Below are 23,131 nucleotides of genomic sequence, written 5' to 3' on the forward strand. Positions count from 1 at the left end.
GGCCATCGCCCACCCCTCGACAGGCCCCAGATCTGATGCTCCTCTCCCTAACCTGCCTTTAGCGATACTTTCACGTGCCACCGCTTTCTCCCTTGAAACGGAGAACGATCGAGACATCTGTTAAAACCATTTGCCTGCAGCTTGAACCCAAGGTCCTGGTGGAGCCCCCCCCCAAACCCGAGCCTGGGAGGAGCATTTACCCAGTGACCAGCCCCCCTGATAGTGGAAACTGCCACTGTAAGGGGGACACATAGACCTAGGCCTGCCCCACTTCTTAATCTAGCAGGCCTGAACATTTGGTAGCTCTTCCCTTACCCAACACAGCAAAGGAAAGGACTAGAAGAACGTTTGCCACCAGAAAGGACGAAGAGCTTTGGTGTCAGCCTTGATCTTTGTAACCTGACAATAGTCTCCAGCTAATGTGTGGGTAAAAGAACACATAAGCATAAAAATATGAAAGTACTGTTGATTCTTTTCTCTCCTCCAAGCCTCTGCTTGGATTGTGCCCTCATTCCAAACATCATTCCCTGGCATCTATTTATATTTAAGTATGCCCCGTTCGCTACCTCTCCCATGCCATCTGTTCCAGGCATCCAGGTGCCCTTGCCCAGCCCTTTGAGCTCCCACGCATTTGGGGCCTATCTGAATACAGTTAATCACAACATGGCTTCTGTAACCTCCCAACATGTCTGACTTCTGAACTGCATCTCCTTTTCGTTGTTTTGAGACAAGGTCTCATCTGTGTAGCCCGAGCTGACCTCACTCCACCCCCCACCCCCCACCAACCTCCTGGCATCTGTTCTTCAGAGAAGTAGAATTACAGACATGCGTTATGACACTTTGCTTTTTGGGGACAGGGTCTTGCTATATAACCCTGGCTGACCTAGAGTTCCCAGCACTCATTCTGCCTCCCTCCCCCATGGGCTTGTGCCACCATGTATGCTTGCCTTCTGACTGCAAGCTTCAACTAGAGGATGGACCTGAAATTAGAAACACTATGGGCTGTTTGTGATGACCTTGTGATCAGGAAGTGGCGAGGGGAACAGCAGGAAGGCAGATTAATGTTGTACCTCTAGATGGATGTTTCTGTATCTGGGCAAATTCAAGGGGAAACAAGTTTCTGAAGGCTGGGTAAGGAGAGCAGCTTAAGTTTAGTCCTGAGGGATGTCCAGCCTCAAAGAAGCCAGACATATTATACTGGCCTGCCCACTCAAACCCAAAGATCCAGAGCTTAAAGATTATAGGATCCAGACCTTCACATAGACTCCTCTCAAACAGTAAGCAGACACCTTCTGGGGCCTACAGACAGACCTTCTGCCACAGGTTATCTTAAAGGAGGAATCATCGTAAAACCAGGGGCAAGTGTCTTGCATTACAGTTGGGTCACTGGAACCTGGAACCATGGACAGCCAGCACTGGGCAGGTGGGCAGGGAAAACACAGGTACAACGATTGAGGATACTGGCAAGGGCAAGTAAGGGGCAGGTGGGGATTTCCACAGTATAGCCACGTGGGCAGTCCTGGCCCCCAGAGGAATCAGCAGTAGGTGATTTCTGACTGTATTGGGGGGTTCATGCCACCCAGCAGCCAAGGGGCCCTCCTCTATTCCTGTTACTTCAGTTGCAAACAAAGAATGCCCCTCCCACATTTCCAAATCAAAGCAACCCCAAGTTGGACTATTTTCCCCTCAGGTGGGCAGGGGCCCTGGACCATGCCCCTTTCCATGTTCCTTTGCAGGGTCCCACCCTGACCTAATGACCAAAGGTCTATTTTAACTTGCTTCCCCTCACTGTATCTCTAGGGACCACTAACTCCCCAAAAGCCACAAATGGGAAAATCGAGGACAGGAGACAAAGGCCCTGACACAGGTTTTTTTCAGTATGCAAGTGTTTTTGACTCCACAGCCAGTTGCTTAAAACGAAACATAAAGGGCAGCCAGAATACACACCAAAATGCAAAACAAAAGAGAAAAAAACAAAACAAACAGAAAACAAACCACACAGTATAATTTCCAACAAAACAAAGAAAATTGAAATCCAACCCCCTCAACTTCATATATATATGTATATCTATTTATATAATTTTGTTGCTGTTAAAAGGGAAAAACAATTGTTCAAAACCAATTGGGTAGGATGATGGGGCTGTCCTACAGAAGGGGGCTCAGAAATTCCCCTGGGAACAAAAAACCACACACAGTTAAAAGAGATAATGCTCCTAAACGGGTCAGGAGCCTCCAGAGAACACATGTCCCATCCCCAAACTGGCTTTTTTTTCCTTTTTTTTTTTTGTCTTTTTTTTTCCATTTTCTTCTTTTGTTGTTGTTTAGCACCTGTACAATAAAACTGTACCATCTCCATCCAGAGCCAACCGCAGCAAGGCCCTCCTGCCTTTGGATGGTACATTCTCTCTACAAGGATTGTTCGGAAAAATAGCAATTGGTAGAAAAATAAGAAGGGAGGGGGAGGGAGACAATGCCATGGAGGGGCGGGGCCAGGGAAATAACCCAAGCTCCTCCCTCCCTCTCTCTGGTAAGAGATCTAACTAGGCATCTGAAGGCCTAGGAGCCAGTCACTCAGTCCCCGAGTGGATGTGGAGCCAGGCTAGAGACTGGTCCCTTGCCTTCGCCTAGTTAGTCCCAAGGCCCTTTACAGATTCCAAAGGAGAATCGGGGGCAGGTGGAGGAGAGAGGGGTAGAAGATGCTTTAAGTCTGTTGGAGGGATGGCAAGGCAAAGGCTCAATATCTCAAGATGGGGAGCCCAGGATAGGTACGGTGAGGCAAGTAGGGGAGGGATGCAGGGCAAAAGATGCTGGAACAAGTTCATACTGTGCACTGAGTGGAGCACTGTGAGAGGAGCACCCTTGCCTCAGGCCCATCTCAACCTGCCTTTATTACAGTAACTCAGGAACTCTGCTCCCCAGTAACCACCAGTCTCCAGGTGGAAGAGCTGCTACAAAAGGCAGGGGTGGGGCAAAACTGGCAGGGGGTGGGGGAGCACCAAAGGCCAGGGATTTGCCCCCAGCCCCCTAGCTCTGGGCCAGCAGCAGCCAGGTTGTTTAGTCATATGACAACGTCCCGTCCCCCTATCCTTCCTCACCCAGTTCCCTCCCCAAATGGAGAAAGACAACCTGGGAATAATTTTCTCAGAGGGAGGGAGCATCCCCAAAGCTTATGCAGAAAGAAAAGGGAAAGGAGGTAAAGAAAGTCCCTCAATACAACAAGTTGTCTCAAATCATCACAGTGATACAGACTTATCAGAAACCAATGAAACAATACAAATTAAATACTAATAAAATAAATACTATGGAAGACAGAAGAGCACAGGGAGACAAAAAGGGGCACTCAAGAGATTTGGGTTTTTCTCGTTTCTCCTTAGGACAGGCCAGAGCCACCCAGGCCCGTGTTCGGTGTTGGTCATAAGCGTAGAAGCCAGTCCAAGGGACCCTGGTGCCACCTCCCACCATCTCCAGACCTCTTGTCTTCAGAAGTGGAGTTCAACTTTCCACCCCATCACCAACCACAACAACAACAACAGGGAGATGAGAACTAACTGTAACCCCTCCCCCCAAAAAAAAGAGAAAGCAATCCAGTCACTAATGCTGGCATTGATAAGGCGGCTTCTTGTTGGTCCGTATTATTGCCTCTTTCTGCAGTCTGCTGCTCCGTGGGGGAGACATGAGCGGTGGGGGAAGGGTGAACTCGAAGGAGAAAGAAGACCGGGGAGGAGGGGCTGTTTCCGTCAACTGCTCCAAGACTGATATTCCACCTCAGACCCTAGGAGCCGCAGCAGCTCTGCCTCATACTGCACCAGCTCCACAGTCTCAGAAGAGCCTGGGGGAGATCTGTCCTCCAAGCTCCCAGGCCTCTCAGCAGGGGTCAGCAGCTGACTGGAGGCCACCTGCCTATAGAACTCGGCCTTGGGTAAGGTGGTGATTTCAAGGTGTGGGAAGCGGGCCTGAAAGATTCTTGAGGAAAGCTTCAGCCTCTTCAGGACATCACTGAAGAGGAACCAGTTGCAGGGTCTGGAAAGGCAAAGATAGAGTTAGGAAGGCAGGCTCAGGAGGAAGAGTGGGGCCCCAGAAGCATCATCAGGAGACCAAGCGATCCCCACAGTCCACCCCCACACTCATACTTCCTATTGAGACTTACTGCTGCCTCTTAGAAAACCACAAGTTTCTGGACTGAGGCTGGGATAGCACAATACCTGGCCCAGCCTCTAGCTGAACTCACCCGACAGGCTAGCTCTTCCATAGAGGGCAAGGCAAGCCAGGGGTAAACTGGGCTCAGCCTGCTATCCATGGCCTGGCATTTACTATCTGCTGGGGCCAGTTCTTCCTGATCCCCACTCCAGGCAACCCGGCCTAGCCTCCCTCTCCTGATCTAATTCCTGTTCATTTGTACTAGATCTTCTCTAGTGGAGGTGGAGCTGTGGAGAAAGGCCTCAACTGTGGGTAATCCAAAAGGCATTTCTCTTTGGCTCTGGAATGTATTAGACAACTTTTTTTTTCCTCCAGCAGCAGCAGCACCAATGTTTCTGCAGGCCCAGGGCTCACATTACAGCCAGTCTGCCCTTGTGGAGCACATCTGAGACTGGGCGGCAGCCTAGGGACAGCTGGGAGGGGCGCTACAGAGGCCGCTTACCAGCCAAGCACTTCCATGAACTTAAACCAGGAAGAAGTACTGCATTCCCCCATCACCCTGCTTTACCGGTCTTCCTCCTAGCCACTCCACTGTCTCATTGGCAGCCACGGCTAGTCTGGGCTATGACACATCAGCCTTGCTCTGTCTCTGTTGAATCCCTTTTCTTAACCAGGGACAGAGCTAATAAAGTTATTTTAATACAGATTTAATAACATTAAAACAAAAGGTGCTAAACAAAACGTAAGGCATACCAAACAACAGAGGTATAGGTTTCTCAGTCCCTCGGGTCCTCTTTTCTTAAAAGAAAATACGATCCTCCATTCCCTCCCTTGTTGAACAGCTTTTAATGGTTCTCTCATACTTCCAGCAAACATACCAACTTGGGCCTCAATGATAAGGAGCATATACTGATCTTCTAGAGTGCTCAGATCTAACTGTCAGCACCCACGGATGCCAGCTGCCTCATTACTGGGACCCCCAGCTCCAGGAGATCAGACACGTTTAGTTTCCTTGGGTACCCACACTCATGTCTATATTCATGCATGCAAATTCATACATCTATACATAATTAAAAATAAAATAATAGCCAGGCATGGAGGCACCTGCTTTCAATTCCAGCCCTTGGGAAGCAGAGGCAGACAGACCTCTGTGGGTCCTAGTCCAGTCTGGTCTACAGAGTAAGTTCCAGGTCACGCAGCAAGTTCTAATTCTTTAGTGTACTATTCATTAAGCCAGTCCTCCAAAAGATGACTCCAATTCCATTTCTTTGACTCAATCTCCACCTCCCCCATACTCGCTCACCTACACTGTACCTCCTGTCCTATGAGAAACAATTATTTTTAAAAATTACAGCCAAATTACAACAATTATTTTAAAAATTACATAAAAAATTTTGTGTATAGATACTTTGCCTGATGTATCTGTATGCTTCTTGTACACACCTGGTGCCTCCAGAAAAGAATGTTGGCTCTCCTGTAACTGGAGTTACAGACAATTATGGGCTACCATAATAGGTGTCAGAAACTGAATACAGATCTTAGAGACCAGTGCTCTTAACCTCTGAGCCATCTCTCCAGACCCCCCCCCTTTTTGGGAGACAGAGGATTTCATTATATAACCTTAGGTAACTGATAATTCACTCTGTAGATCAGGCTGGCCTCAAACTCACAGAGATCCACCTGCCTCTGTCTCCAAATGCTGGGCATGCACCATAACATCTGGCTTTTGCTTTCTGAACTACTTGAGTCTGTCTGTTGAAATGCCTTTGCCCATGCCTACCTTATGCCTCTCCTTTTAGCCCAGCTCTGATGCCATTTAACCTATAAAACCTCTAAGTAACTGAGGGCTCAGTACATCTTCTATGGCCTCCTGACACTCAGCCCTATTATGGTTCTGCCAACAGCCCATTTCCAAAAGGCTACAAAATCAACACAACTCTGGTGTCCTCTGGTGCCGAAGAACAGAGCTCAAGATGAACTGAACTTTTGATTTTTCACTTGACATTCTTTTTATAGTAATGAACCTGCTTAGAACATCTGGTTGTGCCGGGCAGTGGTGGCACACGCCTTTAATCCCAGCACTTGGGAGGCAGAGGCAGGTGGATTTCTGAGTTCGAGGCCAGCCTGGTCTACAGAGTGAGTTCCAGGACAGCCAGGACTACACAGAGAAACCCTGTCTCGAAAAACCAAAAAGAACATCTGGTCTTTTATTAAAGTTCATTGCATAGGTATCTGTCTACTACACGCAGCTAGGCTTTTGGAAGGCCAGAGTTGTCTGTGCTATGGATCACAAGGTTTGATCCAGGGCATAAAACATGTTTATGAAATCAATCATTCCATATGGTATCTAAAACACCTATCTAGTTGGGCATGGTGGCTCAAGTCTTTAATTACAGGACTTGGAAGGCAGAGGCAGCCTTGGACTGGGGTCAGCCTGGTCTACTTAGTGAATTCTAGGCTATCCAGGACTACATATAGATCCTGTAGCAATAAAACAAAACATCCTCATCTATTTAGACTCAGGCCTTTCCCCTAAATACAGCATCTCTTCCATGGCAAAGTCTGTCACATCATAAAATTAGGGAATGAAGTGTTCTAAGCTAAGAGAATGTGACAATCAATACCATATACTTGGACCAACTCCTTCAAAGAATGAGGATAAAGGGGTTAGAGAGATGGCTTTGTGGTTAAGAGCACTGTTTGCTCTTCTAGGGGACCTGAGTTCAATTTCCAGCACTCGGATGGTGGCTCAGCTCACAACTGTCTGTAGCTCCAGTTCCAGTAAATCCAATGCCCTCATCTGGCCTCTGCAGGCAGCAGGCACATACATGGCCCAGAGGTACACGTGCCTGGCTTAATGGAGGGCATGTAGCCCTTGGTTGCCCGTGTCTTGCCTGTATGTAGAAAAAACTACTTTGGTCCTTCTACTGGCTCTGGCCCAGGATCCTGTTTCAGAGAAGGAGGTGCTGAATAGTTTGGATGAATTCATTAACTCTGCAATACTATATCCCAGAGGCCCAGCCTCACCCTCTGGGATCAGCTTCTGCCCAGAACAAGGAGATAAAGAACAAAAAGGCAACTGATTCTACATTAGGAAAATTATACTTAACTGATCCCACATTTTAAAAAATATTTATTTTATATGAGGGTTTTCCTGCATGCATGTGTATGTACCACCCGTGTGATTGGTGTCTGTGGAGGCCAGAAGAGGGCATCAGATCCCTTGGAAGTGGAGTTCCTTATGGTTCTGAGCTGCCATGTGGGTGCTGGGAATCAAACCTGGGCCCTTTCCACGTCCTCTAAATCACTGAGCCATCTCTCCAGTGTCCAGACGCAGCATTTGTAGTCATCCGCCTAACACTTCCATATGCTGCACTGCAAAAGCCACCACAAGCCATGGCCCTGTAGGCTGACAAACTCCCCTCAGCAAAGAGTCAGTTGGGCTCCGTCTACCACCAGGTGTCGGGTACACTCCAGTCTCCAAAGAAAGGGTGTTCCCATGTAGTAGGCAGAGTCATCAGAGCCAGCAGAGCTGATGGCCTTACTGATCTGAAGAATGTGAGAGCCTATGCTGTGGACTGCTTAAGAAGCTGAGTGGATCCAAAGCTATGGCAACCACATGCCTTGGCTTTTCCAAGAATTTCAATTGCAAATAGTCTGTGTAACTGTCCCCAGAAACCACAGAAATGTTCCAGAGATCCTAATGGTTCATCATCCTGAATAGTTCCCAGATTATCGCCTACACACAGCAATAATGCACGTAATTCTTTAGATTTGGGGCCTGGGAATGCATCAAGTTGATAGCCAAGGTGTTGCCCTCGAGGTCTGTGAAGCTTGAGTTTGTATGTGAATTCCATTCATCTGGACTAGAGGAGCAGGGTGTCTTCCCTCTGCTCCAGCACTCACTCTCCAGACAGCCATTGCCTCTTTCTGAAGAGCTCCTCCTTCCCTAGGCAGGCCACGGGTTGCCAGGACACTGTCACACAGTCCCCGTAGACTTCCCAGACACTTACCCACGGGACACTGACACTTGAAGGTTGTAACAAGGGAGAAGAGGCTTGTCTGAGAGTTCGAACATGAAGTCATCCTGTTCTGAATCATCTCCTTGCTCAGCACTCCCGGGAGGATTATGGAGGAGGTCACAGGCAAACCCGTCTTTTTTCTCTGTAAGATGAGAACAGAAGGAATCAGCTATAAGCACGAAACTGAAGGAAAGAAAAGGCTCCATAAAGGAACATGAAGGGATCTCTTAGGAGATAAATACAACGCCATAGGTCCCTGGCTACATTGACTATGGGCTCACATCCTCGAGAGGGCAGAAGTCCAGTATCCTCCACCCTCTGGTTGGTCAAAGCAAACTGCTCTGAATGATCGCAGCTTAGCTGTTCCAGATGAAGACAGAAGACACTAGCAGCTGTTAAGGGCTAGTACACCTGTCCTCTGGCTATAGGTTCCCCAAGCCACCTCACTGCCTGATCCCGAGGTCCAGGGACTCAGAAGGTTCCCTTCTCCCACCAATCATCTGGGTGTGGCCCTCAGCCCAACCTTCTACTGTTACTCTTCAGCCCCCCAGCTCACTAGACAAATGCTGGATGATCGCAGACACAGGTGTGCTGATCTTCCTGCTGCATGATGCTTGGGCCAGAGGGTTAAGGGCTCAGGACAGCAGCAATCTCAAAAAAATAAGAGCTGAGCCCAGTGTGTTGTTGGCCCACAGCTTTAATCTCTGCTCTTGGGAGGCAGAGACAGAAGGATCTCTGTGAGTTTCCGGCCAGCCAGAGTTACAGAGTGACACCCTGTCTCAAAAAACAGAGCAGCAAACAAGAAAACCAAACCAAACCAAACCTAGAGAAGAAAATAAAACAAATGAATGAGGGCTATATCACAGGGACAGAGTAGGGGACAATGACAGCTGCTGGCTAAGGGGCTGACACCTAAAGTTTGAGCAGTACCAAAAGAGGTAACACCAGGATTTACAAAGCACCCAGGGTGGGGAGAGGGACAAGGCAGGAGAGGATGACATTATGCAAATCCTTGTGGCATCTCAGTGTTGACACTAGTGACTTGTTGAAAGGTTCTGTAAAGCTACTACCAGGTGAGGAAAGGCTGCCTCCACAGTGGGGCCCAAACTCTGAGACATATTGAGACATACCCAGTCCCCCCAGCTTCTTCCCACTTAGAACTTACCCAACACAGAACTGCTGTAAAAATCCCAGGATGCACGAGGGTCGCCCTCTGCCCTGCCCTGAAGATCTGAGAGGTGATCTGATGAGAGAAGAGAGGTGTGAGACACACAGGCGATCTCAGGATTAGCTATATGGGGTTGGGGGAGGGGAAGTGGGGAAGGCTACAAGGGGGACTAGGGGTAACAGGAAAGAGACACAACAGATTGCAAGGAAGCAGAAGCCCCATGTAGCCCACTGATGTATAACCTAGCTTTTAATAAAAGGAAAAATTACCCTCTAGTATTAGTATTTTAAAACGGGGATTTTAATTTAAAATTAGATTTCCAACATTTTATATAAAAAATAAAAATTTGAAGCTATGGCAGCATTCCCATCCGAATTTCTGTGTGTCAACAGTTGGCTGGAGGAAGCTGTGACATATACAGCCTGCAGGTCCCACTGGGCCTCTTCTCTCTTACACATCAGCCTGAAGGCGTGTTGCTTGGGGACCTTGGCTTCCAAGGGCACAGGGCAATCCTCCACAAACAGAATTCTACACCTATCACAAAAGTAATGTGCCCAGTCATGATCTAGCTTCTTTAAAGTAACATAAGTAGCTCTGGGGGTAGCTCAGTGGTAGAATGCATGCTTAGCATGTGCAAGAGTCTAAGTTTATTTATAGCTCAAAATACATAAATAACAGTAAAGCTAGGCGTGCGCGCGCGTGCACACACACACACACACTCCCTACTACTCAGAAGGCTGAGGGAAGAAAATTGAGTTTAAGGTCAGCCTAGAAGAAACTCTGTCTCTAACAAAACAAAACCATAAACCCTTTTGCTTCTACTCAAAAGAGCTCAAGAGGAGGTGCTAGGAAACGGCTCAGCAGGTTATAGTGCCCGTTGTACAAGCCTGGTAACATAAGTTTGATCCTTGAAGGCATGGAAAAAGCTGGGCGTGGTAGTAAGTATTTATAGTCCCAGAACTCCAACAGCAGGACTTGAAGTAGAGACAGGAAAATCAACTAAAAGCCCCAGGACTACGTAGGCTGGAGTCCATCACAGCACAGATTGTGCTTTAAAACAAGGTGCTCAGAGAGGAATACCAACCCAAAATTTGCCCACCGGCTGCTACATGGATGACGTGGCCTGTAAGGGTGACACACACAAACATGCATGAACACACACAATAAGTTAATTTTTAAAAAAGAATCGAAGACAGGTGTTCAAACAAAATTTTGTAAACATGAACAGACATGGCTCCATTTGCAATGGTCAAAAGCTAGAAACATCCCAAATGTCCATCAGGGGATGAATGGATAGACAAAATGCGGTATGTCCACACAGAAGACTGTTACTAAACCATAAAAAGGAACAACATGGATGGTGGCTGAAAGAAGCCAGAAACAAAGCACCATGTAAAAAAAGAGTAGGGGGCACTAGGAGGAGGGAGGCTGAGATTGTGATGTAAAGCGAATACATAAATTAATTTAAAAAGCAAAGAGTAACAATATGTCACATACATGAACTGGGAACACATGATGCTAAGTGTAAGAATCAATTACACCAGGCCAGTAAGGCAGAAAGCAGACTGAGGATGCAAATGTTGGGGGTCGTCGGGGAGGACAGTGACTAATAGAGCTGGGGCTTCCCTCTGCAATGATAAAAATGTTCTGAAATCAGGTAGTGGTTGTAGTATCACACTGCGACTTGACACACCATCGCGCAGCTGTCGCAAGTGGCTAACTTCTTCCATGTATCTACTCCCACAATTAAATATGTTTACAACCTACCTTTTGTTTCTTAGCTCTAAAGACAGATCTCAGGTTGCCCTTGGCCTCCCTGTTTCCTAGCATCAGTCAGTGACCAGGTTCACCTCTTATTCCCACCCAGACACAAAGCAAGCTTTCCTGACAAAGTTCCGTGTGCTGCCTGCGAGTACACGGCTAGGAAGTTGCCAGCATGCCAAATTGTACAATTAGTAGGCTGACTGAGCTACGGGGGGATTGTCACCAGCTCTCAAGTAGCACCTAGGCAACAGGAAAGAAGAGAATCTAAAGAACACAAGGAGATGAGGATGGCCACCTGCAAAGCCAGTCCCAGAATTACATTGGGAGTTATTTCCCCAAGGAGTGCAGCTTGCTTCCTCCACTGAAAGTACCATCGCCACCCAATGCCTCCCCTCTGGGCCAATCCAGCAGCAGAAACTGTGTGTTAATGTAAGCGTCCAAAGCCACTCCCTCCTTAGCCATCTTCTGAGATGAAGAGCTGCTGCTCCCACTGGGAAGGCACCAGGGAATAGCTTTCAAAGAAATAGCAGAGTGAGGTACCTTAAGTTATATGGGTTAGACCTCTGTACACCCCACAGAAAACTTGAGTTCCTACTCACAGCCTCCACACTCTTCTGTACACTGTATTGCTTAAATCACAAAGATTTGCTTCCAGAAGCATCTGTTGGGTACGTGTCTGTCTACCCTGAGTCTAGTCCTGTGCTTTGTATCGCGGAAAATAAAGGAAGGAGCCTTATTTCTGAAAAAGGAAGGAACCAGGTCTGCTTTGTTAACAACTGTCTCTCCTATGTGGAGTGTCAGTGTCTGGTCCCTAAGAAGAGCTTAATAAACATAGTAGGGAAGAAGAAAGAGGAGGAAGGGGAGAGAGGAGAGAATCAGTATAAAGTGAGACAGAAAAGTGTTTGCTTAAGCAGTGTGCCAAAATATAGCACTCTGCTGCCCCTGCCCCCTACCCGCAGTCACACAAGGATTCCATCAGAGCAGGCCGGGTTCATCACATTCCTGCAGCTCCTCACTAGGAACTGCCTTCAGAGCCCACCACACATTCCTCTAATTCTCTCCACCGCCTGCAAAGCTTTGTCGGGACAGGTGAGCTTGCCTTTTTGAGATAGTCCAAAGTTAACTGGCATGAGCAAAGATGCTAAAGTTGGAACAGGCCTGTGAGTGACAAGCACATGGGTGGAGTCACTTGGTAAGTGTAGCATTGATGCACACTCTTCAGATATGAAGACCATCAAAAACGAGTGACCTTGATTTTCTTGGATTCTTTCTCCAGCCTCAGCAAACTTCCAAGATTTTACCCTTTGTGTGAGAAAGTACCCCAAGCCTAAACATTCCCCTTCTACATACAAATGCAACAGAACTGACACAAGTATCTGTCCATCCATGACCAAAGGTGCACTACTGAAAAGCTAAAAGATAGACACAGCGCAAATAGCTATGCATGAACGAACAGATAAAAATGGTATACACACACACACACACACACACACACACACACATTATTAGTCAAGCATATAGGGCCAGACAGATGGCTCAATAGGTAAAGTTGCCTACCATCAAGCCTGAAGATCCGAGTTTAATCTCCTGACCCCACATGGAAGGACAGCCTGAGTTCCCACAACTTGTCCTCTGACATACACACATACCCACAGACAGACAGACAGACAGACAGACGAACAGATGAAGGGAGGGAAGGAGAGGGAGAGTGCGTGTGACAGAATTTTGAAAAGGAATGTAGTACTGAAATATGCTAACATATAGATGGACCATGAAACCATTATACTACATGATTCTGCCAGACTCAGAAGCCCCAGGTTGTAGGGTTCCATTTATATGAAGTGTCTGGAATAGGCAAATCCACAGAAACAAGATTGCCGATTGGTAACTGGCAGGATCTGAGAAGAAGGTAATGAGAAGAAATACTTAGCTCGTACAAAGCTCTATGCAGTATGATGATGTTTCAGGACTAAACAGCGGTGTCTGGAATGCCGTAAATGAACTAAAAGCCACTGAACTGACCGCTTTCTGGGCATTCATTTTATCAATTAGTAATCTTACCTCATTAATCTTACCCCAACAGCTTTTGATTGAAAGCCCCCTCAGTACCTCATTCTTAAGTATAGAGACCCATGTTCCCACAGATAGAGTGGGAGCCAGTAGAGTTTCTCTAGATCCCAGTATCCCACCATACTCCACCCAAGCAGCTAAGTCACCAGCTGAGGGACACGAAAGGAGAAAAAGAAACAAGCTGTCTTCAACATGGCTTCATATCATAGAGGTCTCGGGCAGGGGAGTGCTTCAGTGACCTTGACTGGTCATTAGCTAACCCTTTCATCAGTGAACGGAAAAGAATATACCCTATACCCACTCGAACAGTCCTAACTGCACAGTTCCTGCGCTCTTCGTCACAGAGGAAGAAAAACTGGGACTATTTTCCTTCTCAGCAAGATTGGATGTTGCTCTTCTTTTTATAAAGGGTCAAAGGTAAATTTTTAATATGGCCCATGGGGGAAGCCTTTCTAGATCTCCTGGGGGTTTGGACAGTTCCATGCTCCAAACCCCACAAGATAGAAAGGGTTTACTGTCTGGCCTTTAGCATCCAGAACCTAACAGGAGCCCAATAAATGGATAGGCAGAAGAATAAATGAAGGAGCACTGCACTACCGTCCATGAGCTCAGGAGAGATGGGCCTCGGCACGAGTAAGCCAACTGAAGGGAGTGCACACTTACAACTCAGGTCAATCACTCTGCTGTACTTAACTTGCGGTAGGAACACTGAACAGTGATGCTCCTTTGAGGACTTAAGAGTTCAGTCCTAGGCAAGCATTCCAGAACAGGAACCTTGTACACAGTGAGAAAAGCTCTGAGTGAAACTCAAGCGTGATGCTTACAGAAAATGGAGTCCTTAGCACCCTACACGGGCTTGCTTCATGTTCCACTGGGAGACTTTGTGCCAGGGAGGATGCAGACAATTCATCTCTGGAGCATCTGACTAAGAAAGTGCTTGATGATAACAGGATACATAACACTTTTAAATGTCTCAGCCAGACAACAACAACAGAAACAACCCCCACCTCCAAAAACCACAAACAAACAAGAATCTAAAGTCCTCCATGCATACGGACCTGGATATATGGTCTAGCATGAGAAGGGCACATCTCTACCCTCCCACCTCATGATTATTCTACCTTACGGCTCCTGGAGAACTGGCAAGGGATCATCCAGGGATGAACTGGAAGAGAGGCAATGCTCAGTTTTAAGGCATCAGAGCTCCCAATGACGGTTATTATCACCATCATGAATGTATTTCATGTCATAGAATTAGTCAGTTTAACTCTTATAGTAGATGAATTTCATTTCCTTTTTTTAACACAGTGTCTTGCTGTTTACTTAAGGACAGGCTGGCCTGGAACTCACTATGTAACCAAACTAGCTTCAACAATCTTCCCACCTTAGCCTCCTACTAGAGGCTTAGCCAGTGCCAGATAGAGTTCAGGAGTGTACCACCACACAGAGTTATCTCATCTTAATTTAAACACACACACACACACACACACACACACACACACACACACACACACACACACAGAGAGAGAGAGAGAGAGAGAGTACTAGAGTTTAGAAAAGTCTCTGGATTTGGCGACACCAACAAGCGCTTTGGTTAGGAAAGAGAGTGTCAAAAGGCCAGTGTGTGTCAGTGAGATGTCTCAGTGGGTAGGAGTGCATGCTGCACAAGCCTGATGATCTAAGTTTGCACTCCTGAAAGCTGCCCACTGGGCTGGTGAGATGGCTCAGCGGTTAAAAACACTGACTACTCTTCCGAAGGTCATGAGTTCGGATCCCAGGAACCACATGGTGGCTCACAATCACCCATAATGAGATCTGATGCCTTCTTGGGGTATCTGAAGACAGCAACAGAGTACTTACATATAAATAAAATTAAAAAAAAAAGAAAGCTGCCCACTAACCTCCATATGCAGGCTGTGGCATTCAGGCATGTGCACACACCACATACACACATGCGTGCAGGCATGTGCACACAGACACATAATACACATTTGAAAAATCTTTTTAGCTGGGGTTGGAGAGGTGGCTCAGCAGTTAAGAGCACTGACTGCTCTTCCAGAGGTCCTGAGTTCAATTCCCAGCAACCACATGGTGGCTGGCTCACAACCATCTGTAATGGAATCTGATGCCCTCTTCTGGTGTGTCTGAAGAAAGCAATGGTGTACTCACATACATAAGATAAATAAATAATTAAAAAAAATCTTTTTAGCTGGGTGTGGTTGCACACATCTTTAATTCCAGCATTCTGGTAATAGAGGCAAGAAGATATTATTTAAGACCAAACTTCAGACCTCTGAGGTTGAGGCCTGCCTGATGTACGTAACAAGTACCAGGCAGATCAGAGCCACACAGTAAGATCCTATCCTTAAAAGTTTTTTTTTTGTTTTTTGTTTTTTCAAAACAGGGTTTCTCTGTGTAGCCCTGGCTGTCCTGGAACTCACTCTGTAGACCAGGCTGGCCTCGAACTTAGAAATCCACCTGCCTCTGCCTCCCAAGTGCTGGGATTAAAGGCGTGCGCCACCACTGCCCGGCAAAAGTTTTTTTTTTTTAAATTACCTAGGAGATTGGGATGAGTTTACAGACAATAAAAAGAGAAGTTCTTATCTATCATTTTTAGGCATTAAAAAATGTTTATTGGGTATCGTGGCCCATGCCTTTAATCCTAGCACTCACAAGGCAGAGACAGATGAATCTCTGCTAGTCTGGTCTATACAGCAAGTCCCAGAACAGCCAGGACTACATAGAGAGACCCTGTCTCAAGAACAGTAAGTGTCAACATTTAAAGTCCTTTGGAGTTTTCGAGACGAATCGGGGTGGAAAAGCCTACGCTTACTCAATAAAGTAACCAGAGGTGCCATTTGACTTGCCCTCCCATTAGACAAGTAAGGAAAGAAAGAAGCTTCATTGTACTGGCATACTCTACAGTTATTAGTTCATACATGGTTTTGGGAATCCAGAGTGCAGAGCCATGCCTACATGTAAGACAGAATGCACATGGGTATGCACGTGTGGGAGGATGCTACAGATGCTACAGCCTTGGAGTGGCTCTGCTAAAACGATTGATAACCAGGTATCACTGGCCTACACTAAGTGACTGATGAAAAGAAATCCCTAAGTGGCTATGTCTCATGATGCTCAAGGACCCAGAGTCAGATGGAAGAAAATGAAAAAGGAAGCCCCCGGTCCCCTAGCCTGAGGGTAAGGAAGGCTGGCAAGCCTGAGGCCTATATTTCAGGGGTTAGTTAAGTTCACCGTCTGGAGGCTGGATAAGCACAAGTCAAACCCTTCCTAAGCAATCTGTCACCCCCTTGCTTCCCTGCAGCCTCTACAAGATAAAGACAGTATTCCCACCTCCTTTCCCTCCCAAGGGAACTTCCAGTATAGGTTCTCTTACTCCCCCCATGATCAGCTACTCAGTGAAGCTCTCTTGAGCAACCAGGACTCCCGACCTGGGAATCCAGTGCTGCATCATTGGCAGGTGTAGCTGGTGACCAACGGGCCACAGTTTGGGTAAGAGGGGGAACAGACTGTTCTATCACAACTGAAGCCTAAGAAGAGGGTCATAGCTGCAGCTCCAAGCTGCAGCATCCATCACTCAGGCAATCTGAAGGACTAAGCCATGATGTCACCGAGAGTTGAAGGTTCAATACCCAGAGACAAAGGCAGAAGGAACTGACACTGAACACGCTCAAAATAGATTTCCCACTTTCATTCGCATCCTAGCTGCTCAAGTGAGATCATCCTGCTTACCTGCAGACACACAGTACTACATACTGGAGAGAAAAATCAGTACAGTGCCTTGTGGGCCTCACCATGGACCTGAACATGACACTTCACTAGAAGGCAGAGGGTAGAGAAGAGACAGGAATGGAGAAAAGGGGAATACTGGAATGCACAGGAAGTATCAAAGTTACCATGAGAGAAGGGCCATGAAGAATAAAGCACCAGGAAGGGTCCTAGAGGTCCCACTTTAATTACAGTCAAAGAGAGATTGCAGCAACAGCAAAATGGGGATTATACACTCTCTACCACCGACATTCCATTCATAGCACAGGTCAACCTATCTTGCTTCCAGCTAAGAATATAGCTAGTCTCCCATCAGGAAGCCTGCTTCAGACACCTAGCGGTGAAATGAATCCCTGTAGGAGGTGACAGCCTTACCAAAGGAGTGATGTGGACACTCGCAGCAAGGGACTTTTTAAAGTAGCTAGAAATTTCCAAGACACTAAAGGAATATGTGAAGACAGTGGACACCCTTGTGGGAACTGTCTAGGACAGAGTTATTGAAGACCTCCCCCATCTCCTGGTTGAGAAGTCCAAGGCCAACCCTGAGGATTCTGGCTCCAACTGTGGTCAATGCTTACCACTGAGAAAGCGCTTCATGTTATCACTGCTGGCCAGCTTCATGGCTGTCTGACCCGAGTAGGTAGCCAGTGTGGGATCAGCTCCATAGGATAGCAACAGCCAGATGGTTTCCAGGTTGTCATTGACCACAGCATCATGAACTGGCCTGTGGAGGTCAAATAGAGTCAGGGCTATAGGACTTCATGGAGAACTTTCAGGCTACCATATTAGGGGGAAGGAGAACAAGAAAGATAGCATGCTGACCTCGGGGCAACCCCAATGTAACATGGGTAAGAGTTAGAGCAGAGGAGCCACCTCCAGCCTACAATTCCTACCGTCTCTGTGTACTTCTTTTTCCTAACTATTTTATCTCTCTCTCCTTTGTGTTCCCCTGCATCTTCGGACAGTATCTAGAGCACAATGTAGAGCTCTAGAATGTAGTTCAGCAGAGAACAGGTCCCTGGTGGACGTTACAACTAAAGCAGATGTGGGTGGTTGTTGAAGAGGAAAAACCTGCTCAAGGGCAGGGATAGGTAGGGAGGCTCCACACCAGGTAGCAGCGAAGCAGAGCCTGTACATTTTAAATTGGGTCTTTCTACTTGGTATGTAGCTCCCCTGAGACCCTACCTAAGTAGGGCCTCCTGTAGAACAGAGGAGATGGGTGTGACTTCTCTAAGACATGGTACGGTTTAATGTTTGTATATGTGTGTACATTAATATGGTAGTACATTTACTTATTTATGTATTGTGTGTATATGTATGTATGCATGAATATGTGTGCAAAGTCAGGAAACAACTTGCAGGAATCAGCTCTCTTCTTCCATCCTGTGGAAGTCAAGAGTGTCAGGCTTGATGGCAAGTCCCTGCATATACCAAGCCAACCTCACAGACCCAGGGAGCTCATTTTTTAAGTGCACAGGAGACCAATTACAAAAACCAAATCCAAATGTCACCCCTAGATTAGTTTTCTGCTTGGGACCTAAGGCCTCAATTCCACATGAGACAAATGGTCCACGACGATGCTATTCAGGAAGGTTGAGTGGACCATGGGACAGGATGAACCCTGGACAACCTCAGCCTTTCCTTAGTCCAGTGCAGACTGGCCACTGAGGAACTCATCAGCTCCTGCCCCTAAACTGGCTCCCTTCAGCCCACAGTAATTCTTTGAAAAGGCTTCCTGGTTAAGGCCTTTTTGACACCAGCAGCTGGACATGCTGCAAACATCCAGGTTGGTGTAAAGCTCCAGCGAGGAACTGAACTGAGGTTTGAGACTTGGCAAAGCAGTAGCCTTCTTGCCTTGTGCCATCCTGTGAGCTGCAGTTCACATTAGCCCCATGTTGCAAGAGGATGTTCAGGATATCAGTCCAGCCCCGGGAACAGGCTTCGTGCAAGGCTGTGTAGCCCGCGTTGTCACGGTGATTCACATCCTCACTGTGCTTTTGGAGGCAGTAGAGAACAACATCCTGTAGGGATGGAGAGAACTCTGTGAGCAAAGACAAGTTGAAGTTTTGGAATCCTCCCTGTTAAGACTTGCCACTCCACGAGTATCTGACAGGGTTCACAGCCTGTCTTTTACATGAAGAAACAAAAGACACAATTCAAAATCTTCTGTGAACCAAGTTAGTTCTCAGCCTCCATTGCTGGAGCCCCAGCCCTGAGCTGTTGCCTTGGCAGGAGGAAGACATTTCTTATGGCCAAGAGCACTCATCTGGGTGGTGATCACTGAGGTGAGGTCCTCAGACAAGTTTTCTTTCTGCCCAGAGCTCACTTTTCTGAGCTTTACAAGATATGGATGGGAGCTCTGTTTTGGACAGGCAAATAAATTCCAGTTACCCCACCAAGCACAAGTCAGTTTACTTTGTGCTCTGAGACATGGTCTCGTTGTAGCCACTCTTCTACTCCCTATGTAGGCAAGAATGATCTTGAAGCTCAGATTTTCCTATCTCTGCCTCCTGAATACTCAGATTAAAGGTAGGTACCATTCCACCCAATTTATGTAGGGCTGGGAATTGAGACCAGGGCTGTGTGCCTGCTAGGCAAAGCAACTGAACTACATCTGTACCCACAATGCACTTCTATCATTCAGCCTCGGGTAATGCTACCTTCTGGGGCTGAGTTGACAGGATTAGAGGTAGAACTCAAGTGACTTGGAGCATTCCTGCTACTGTGGGACAAAGGATGGAGATTGGCAGTGCCATTGGGTGACTGGCTTCCAGAACATGGTACCCACTAGTTCTGCTGTCAATGCTCTCAGGAAGCCCAGGAGACAGGATGAGAAGGTGGTTGGAGATAGCTACTCTGTGCCTGGGCTGGGGGTGTCACATCTCACTAATAAGATGTCCACTTTTCCCCGGACCAAGTTCCAGCTCTGTTCTAGTCTTCCCCGCAATGTTCGCCTGTTTGCTATTTCTGCAGAGACTGGATTTCGATGCATCTTGAGGTCTCCCTGAGAGCCATGCAGACATCCATACTAAATACTCAAGAAAGGTAACCTGGCTGCTTCACAGGGACACCATGAGAGCTGCACAGACGTCTGTACACTTACAGGTGTGGAACACCTAAGGAAGATAAACTCTGGGATGTGGATAAGTCCACGGCCACAAGCAAATCATCATGGATGGGGCAAGGATACATAGCCAAACATATGTGTTTCAACAAAGAGCAGAAAAGGATAAAAATGTACACCAACATCCAGCCTCAGGTAAATCTCACCAAGATCAATGAGGGAGTCCTTCCACTCCTCAGCTCATGGGAATCACAGGATTTGTTTGAACTGAGACAAAAGTACTGTCATAAATGATATTGGACACGTTTTGTTTTCTTTTGTTGGTAGCCCAGGCTGGCTTTGAATTCAGTATGTAGCTGAGGCTAGCCTTCAATTGCTGATTTGCCTGTCTCTGCCTCCTGGGGGTTGGGATTACCACCTGGGTAAATCTACCACATACATCCTTGCCGTATCATTTCATACTGCTAACTCTAGGTTTTCTTTGGAATAAGACCTCCCTTAACAGGCTCACTATAATCAAAGGCCTTAATATGATAAAATAAGTGCTCAATGCTGCTTTTTGCCAGGCACGGTTACGCACTCAGGAGGCAGAAGCAGGAAGATCTCTGTGAGTTCAAGACCGGCCTGGGCTACAGAGTGACCTTCAGGATAGCCAGGACTGTTACATAGAGAAACTCTGTCTTGTAAAACAAAACAAAGAAGGAAGGAGAAAGGAAGGAAGGAAGGGAGGGAGAGAGGGAGGGAGGAAGGGAGAAAGGGAGGGAAGGAAAGGAAGGAGGGAGGGAGGGAGGGAGGGAGGGAGGGAGGGAGGGAGGCAGGCGGGAAGGCAGGCAGGTGGGAAGGTGGGAAGGCGGGAAGGCAGGAAGGCAGCCAGCCAGCCAGCCAGCCATGTTGCCTGTTTGTTCTCATTCCCATGTTTAAGAAAGTATGTAGTACAGGTGGGTTAGCTCAGGCTTTACTTATTGAACATGTTCTTGACCCTTCTACCTGAAAGCCAAAATGAGGAGAAACTAGCAGAGACAAAGTGTAACCAGTAATCATCACCCCGTGTGGTTGGGGGAGCCACGACTCCCCCTTCAGTAACCTAAGACAAAGTGAAAATTCCAAATCCCCTTCCTAGCCTAGGAATGTAGTGGATGATACTGTACTACTTTTTCAATTCATTTCTCCTGAACTGACATTTCAAAGAGCTCACCTTCCCACATAAGGAGCAAGGCAGCCTCAAAGACCATGTGCACAGTAGAGGGAGACCACCCAGATGAAGGCCACAGAGGAACCAATGGAGAGTTGCTCCCATCCAGGGCAACAGCATCCTGTCATTGCCTACACAGCGAGAGCTTCCTCACCTTATAACCCAGACGAGCTGCGCGCTGCAAGAGGGTCTCCCCAGCATTTTTATTCACTATAAGTCTCCGTGCCTCTGGGGGAATCTGTCGGGCAGTGGGTGACTCTGAGGCCTCTTCTGGGCCAGCACTTCGGTACTTAGAGGGTGTACATGGTTCTGTGGGCTTCACTGGAGTGGGAGATTTAGAAGAGCGTGTCTTCTGCTGGCTCCAACGACCTTTGCTCTGGAAAATAGAAAGGAAGTCCTGAGTCAGGCCAGGCAACATATCCAATTCATCATGGCCATGCCATCTGGCTGCCAAAGCCACCTCGTTACATCTGGCACTCATGTTTTACTTTAGCGTATGCCAAATGGCCTAGTCTACGGTCAGCTTGGAGACTAGAGGCTAGGCTAGTCACTAGTCATGTGAGCTTATTTTCAAAATAAGGAGAGCTCCTTTTGCATTTCCATGAGTGGATGTTAAAAATATCAGATCCTCAGCCCCATAAACCATGGCATGGCGGGAGGATTGAAAATTGGGAAGAGACAGCCCTGCTTCTCTCAAGCACTTGGTATGCCTTTTCTACCCAGCGTCAATGTCCACATGTCGGAAGTTTGAGTAAGCTGTGCCTATAGGTAATGAGAACAAAGACACACAGAGGCAGCATCTGACTGGTCACAATTCTCAAAACCTTCACTCATATATAAACCCACCCCCATATCCAACCTCACAAGCTTTCCCCATCTTTTCTCACACCATGGCCTAAGATTATATTCAGGCCCATCCGGGGCAGTGGAACCAGGCAGGGATAGGTTTGATGTTTGCCTCTGCCATCAACTAGTTAAAACCCCTGAAGTAAAGCCTAACTCCTCTGAGCATTATTTTCTCCCTTTGAAATAACGAAGTACTACAAAGGCTGTGAAACTCCAAATGTTTTGAGAGGTCTGTCCTCACAAGTCACCCATGGGTGTTTCCCTTTGCCCTGATTTTGAAGTGAAGGTACATAGAAGGTTCCTGTGCTTGCTCTACTGTGCCTTCCTTGGTCTGTAGGGGCATGGGTCACTTGTATCTCAAACTCGGGTTCTAGGTGAGGAATAACTGTGTTGGAGTAACTGTATTCAAAGATGGGAGTAGCCTCAGCTGCACCTGGCTCCAGGTCAAAGCTATGAACTAAAGGACACCTGAGGGATGTTAGCAGGTTATACCATGCATGTAAGAGAGCCATGAATCCACTAGAAAGCAGATAGAAGTAACGGGGTGGCCACCACAATGGACCCTGAGCACCCTACCCTGAGAACCATGCTCTTGTGTAGCTGCCTTCCCACACTGGGATAAGGCTCATCCAGGTAAGACTATAAAGGGAATGGGGGTGTGACCTCCATGGCCAGGTCCCAAAAGACACTGTGGTTCCTTTGTGGTTCTCTCTCTCAAATTATTTTCTGTGAGGAAAGCCCTTTGAGGAGAACCATGAGGAAAGGAATAGAGTCCTCCTCCTAATGGCCAGCATCATTTTGCCAGCCATGTGCATGAACTACATACACCGGAATCAGAGAGCTAGTCCTGCCTAACACCTTGACTGTGAAACCCCACACTGGGCTCAGCTAAGATGCTCCTGAATCCCTGAGCTCCAGGGACTATGAGATGATACACGGACACACGTTTCTTGTTAATGTAGAGCCACTAGATTTTACAGTGAATTTTATGTTCCAACCGAGCTAATGTGAGCATTTCCTCAAAGCCCTCTGAGCATCCCGGTCTCACGTCAATCCTGTCTTCTAAACTATCCTCCTGCTCT

At 47.2% G+C, this 23,131-nt stretch overlaps 1 protein-coding gene across 1 annotated transcript in view; it reads right to left on the reverse strand.

Moving 5' to 3' along the window:
• Positions 1–1,875: 1,875 nt before the first annotated feature.
• The window catches only part of Bcorl1 (BCL6 corepressor like 1), a 67,568-nt gene continuing 46,312 nt past the window's right edge, over positions 1,876–23,131 (reverse strand). The window contains exons 10-15 of the mRNA XM_028762811.1: positions 21,358–21,579; positions 18,802–18,968; positions 17,526–17,671; positions 9,325–9,402; positions 8,151–8,301; positions 1,876–4,020 (exon numbers count right to left, since the gene is read on the reverse strand). Coding sequence (XP_028618644.1) covers positions 3,738–4,020; positions 8,151–8,301; positions 9,325–9,402; positions 17,526–17,671; positions 18,802–18,968; positions 21,358–21,579 — 1,047 coding nt within the window. The 3' untranslated portion in view covers positions 1,876–3,737. The remainder of the gene's footprint in view (positions 4,021–8,150; positions 8,302–9,324; positions 9,403–17,525; positions 17,672–18,801; positions 18,969–21,357; positions 21,580–23,131) is intronic.

Source organism: Grammomys surdaster, unplaced genomic scaffold (genome assembly GCF_004785775.1).
Source record: "Grammomys surdaster isolate TR1022 unplaced genomic scaffold, NIH_TR_1.0 60, whole genome shotgun sequence".
Classification (NCBI taxonomy): Eukaryota; Metazoa; Chordata; class Mammalia; order Rodentia; family Muridae; genus Grammomys; species Grammomys surdaster.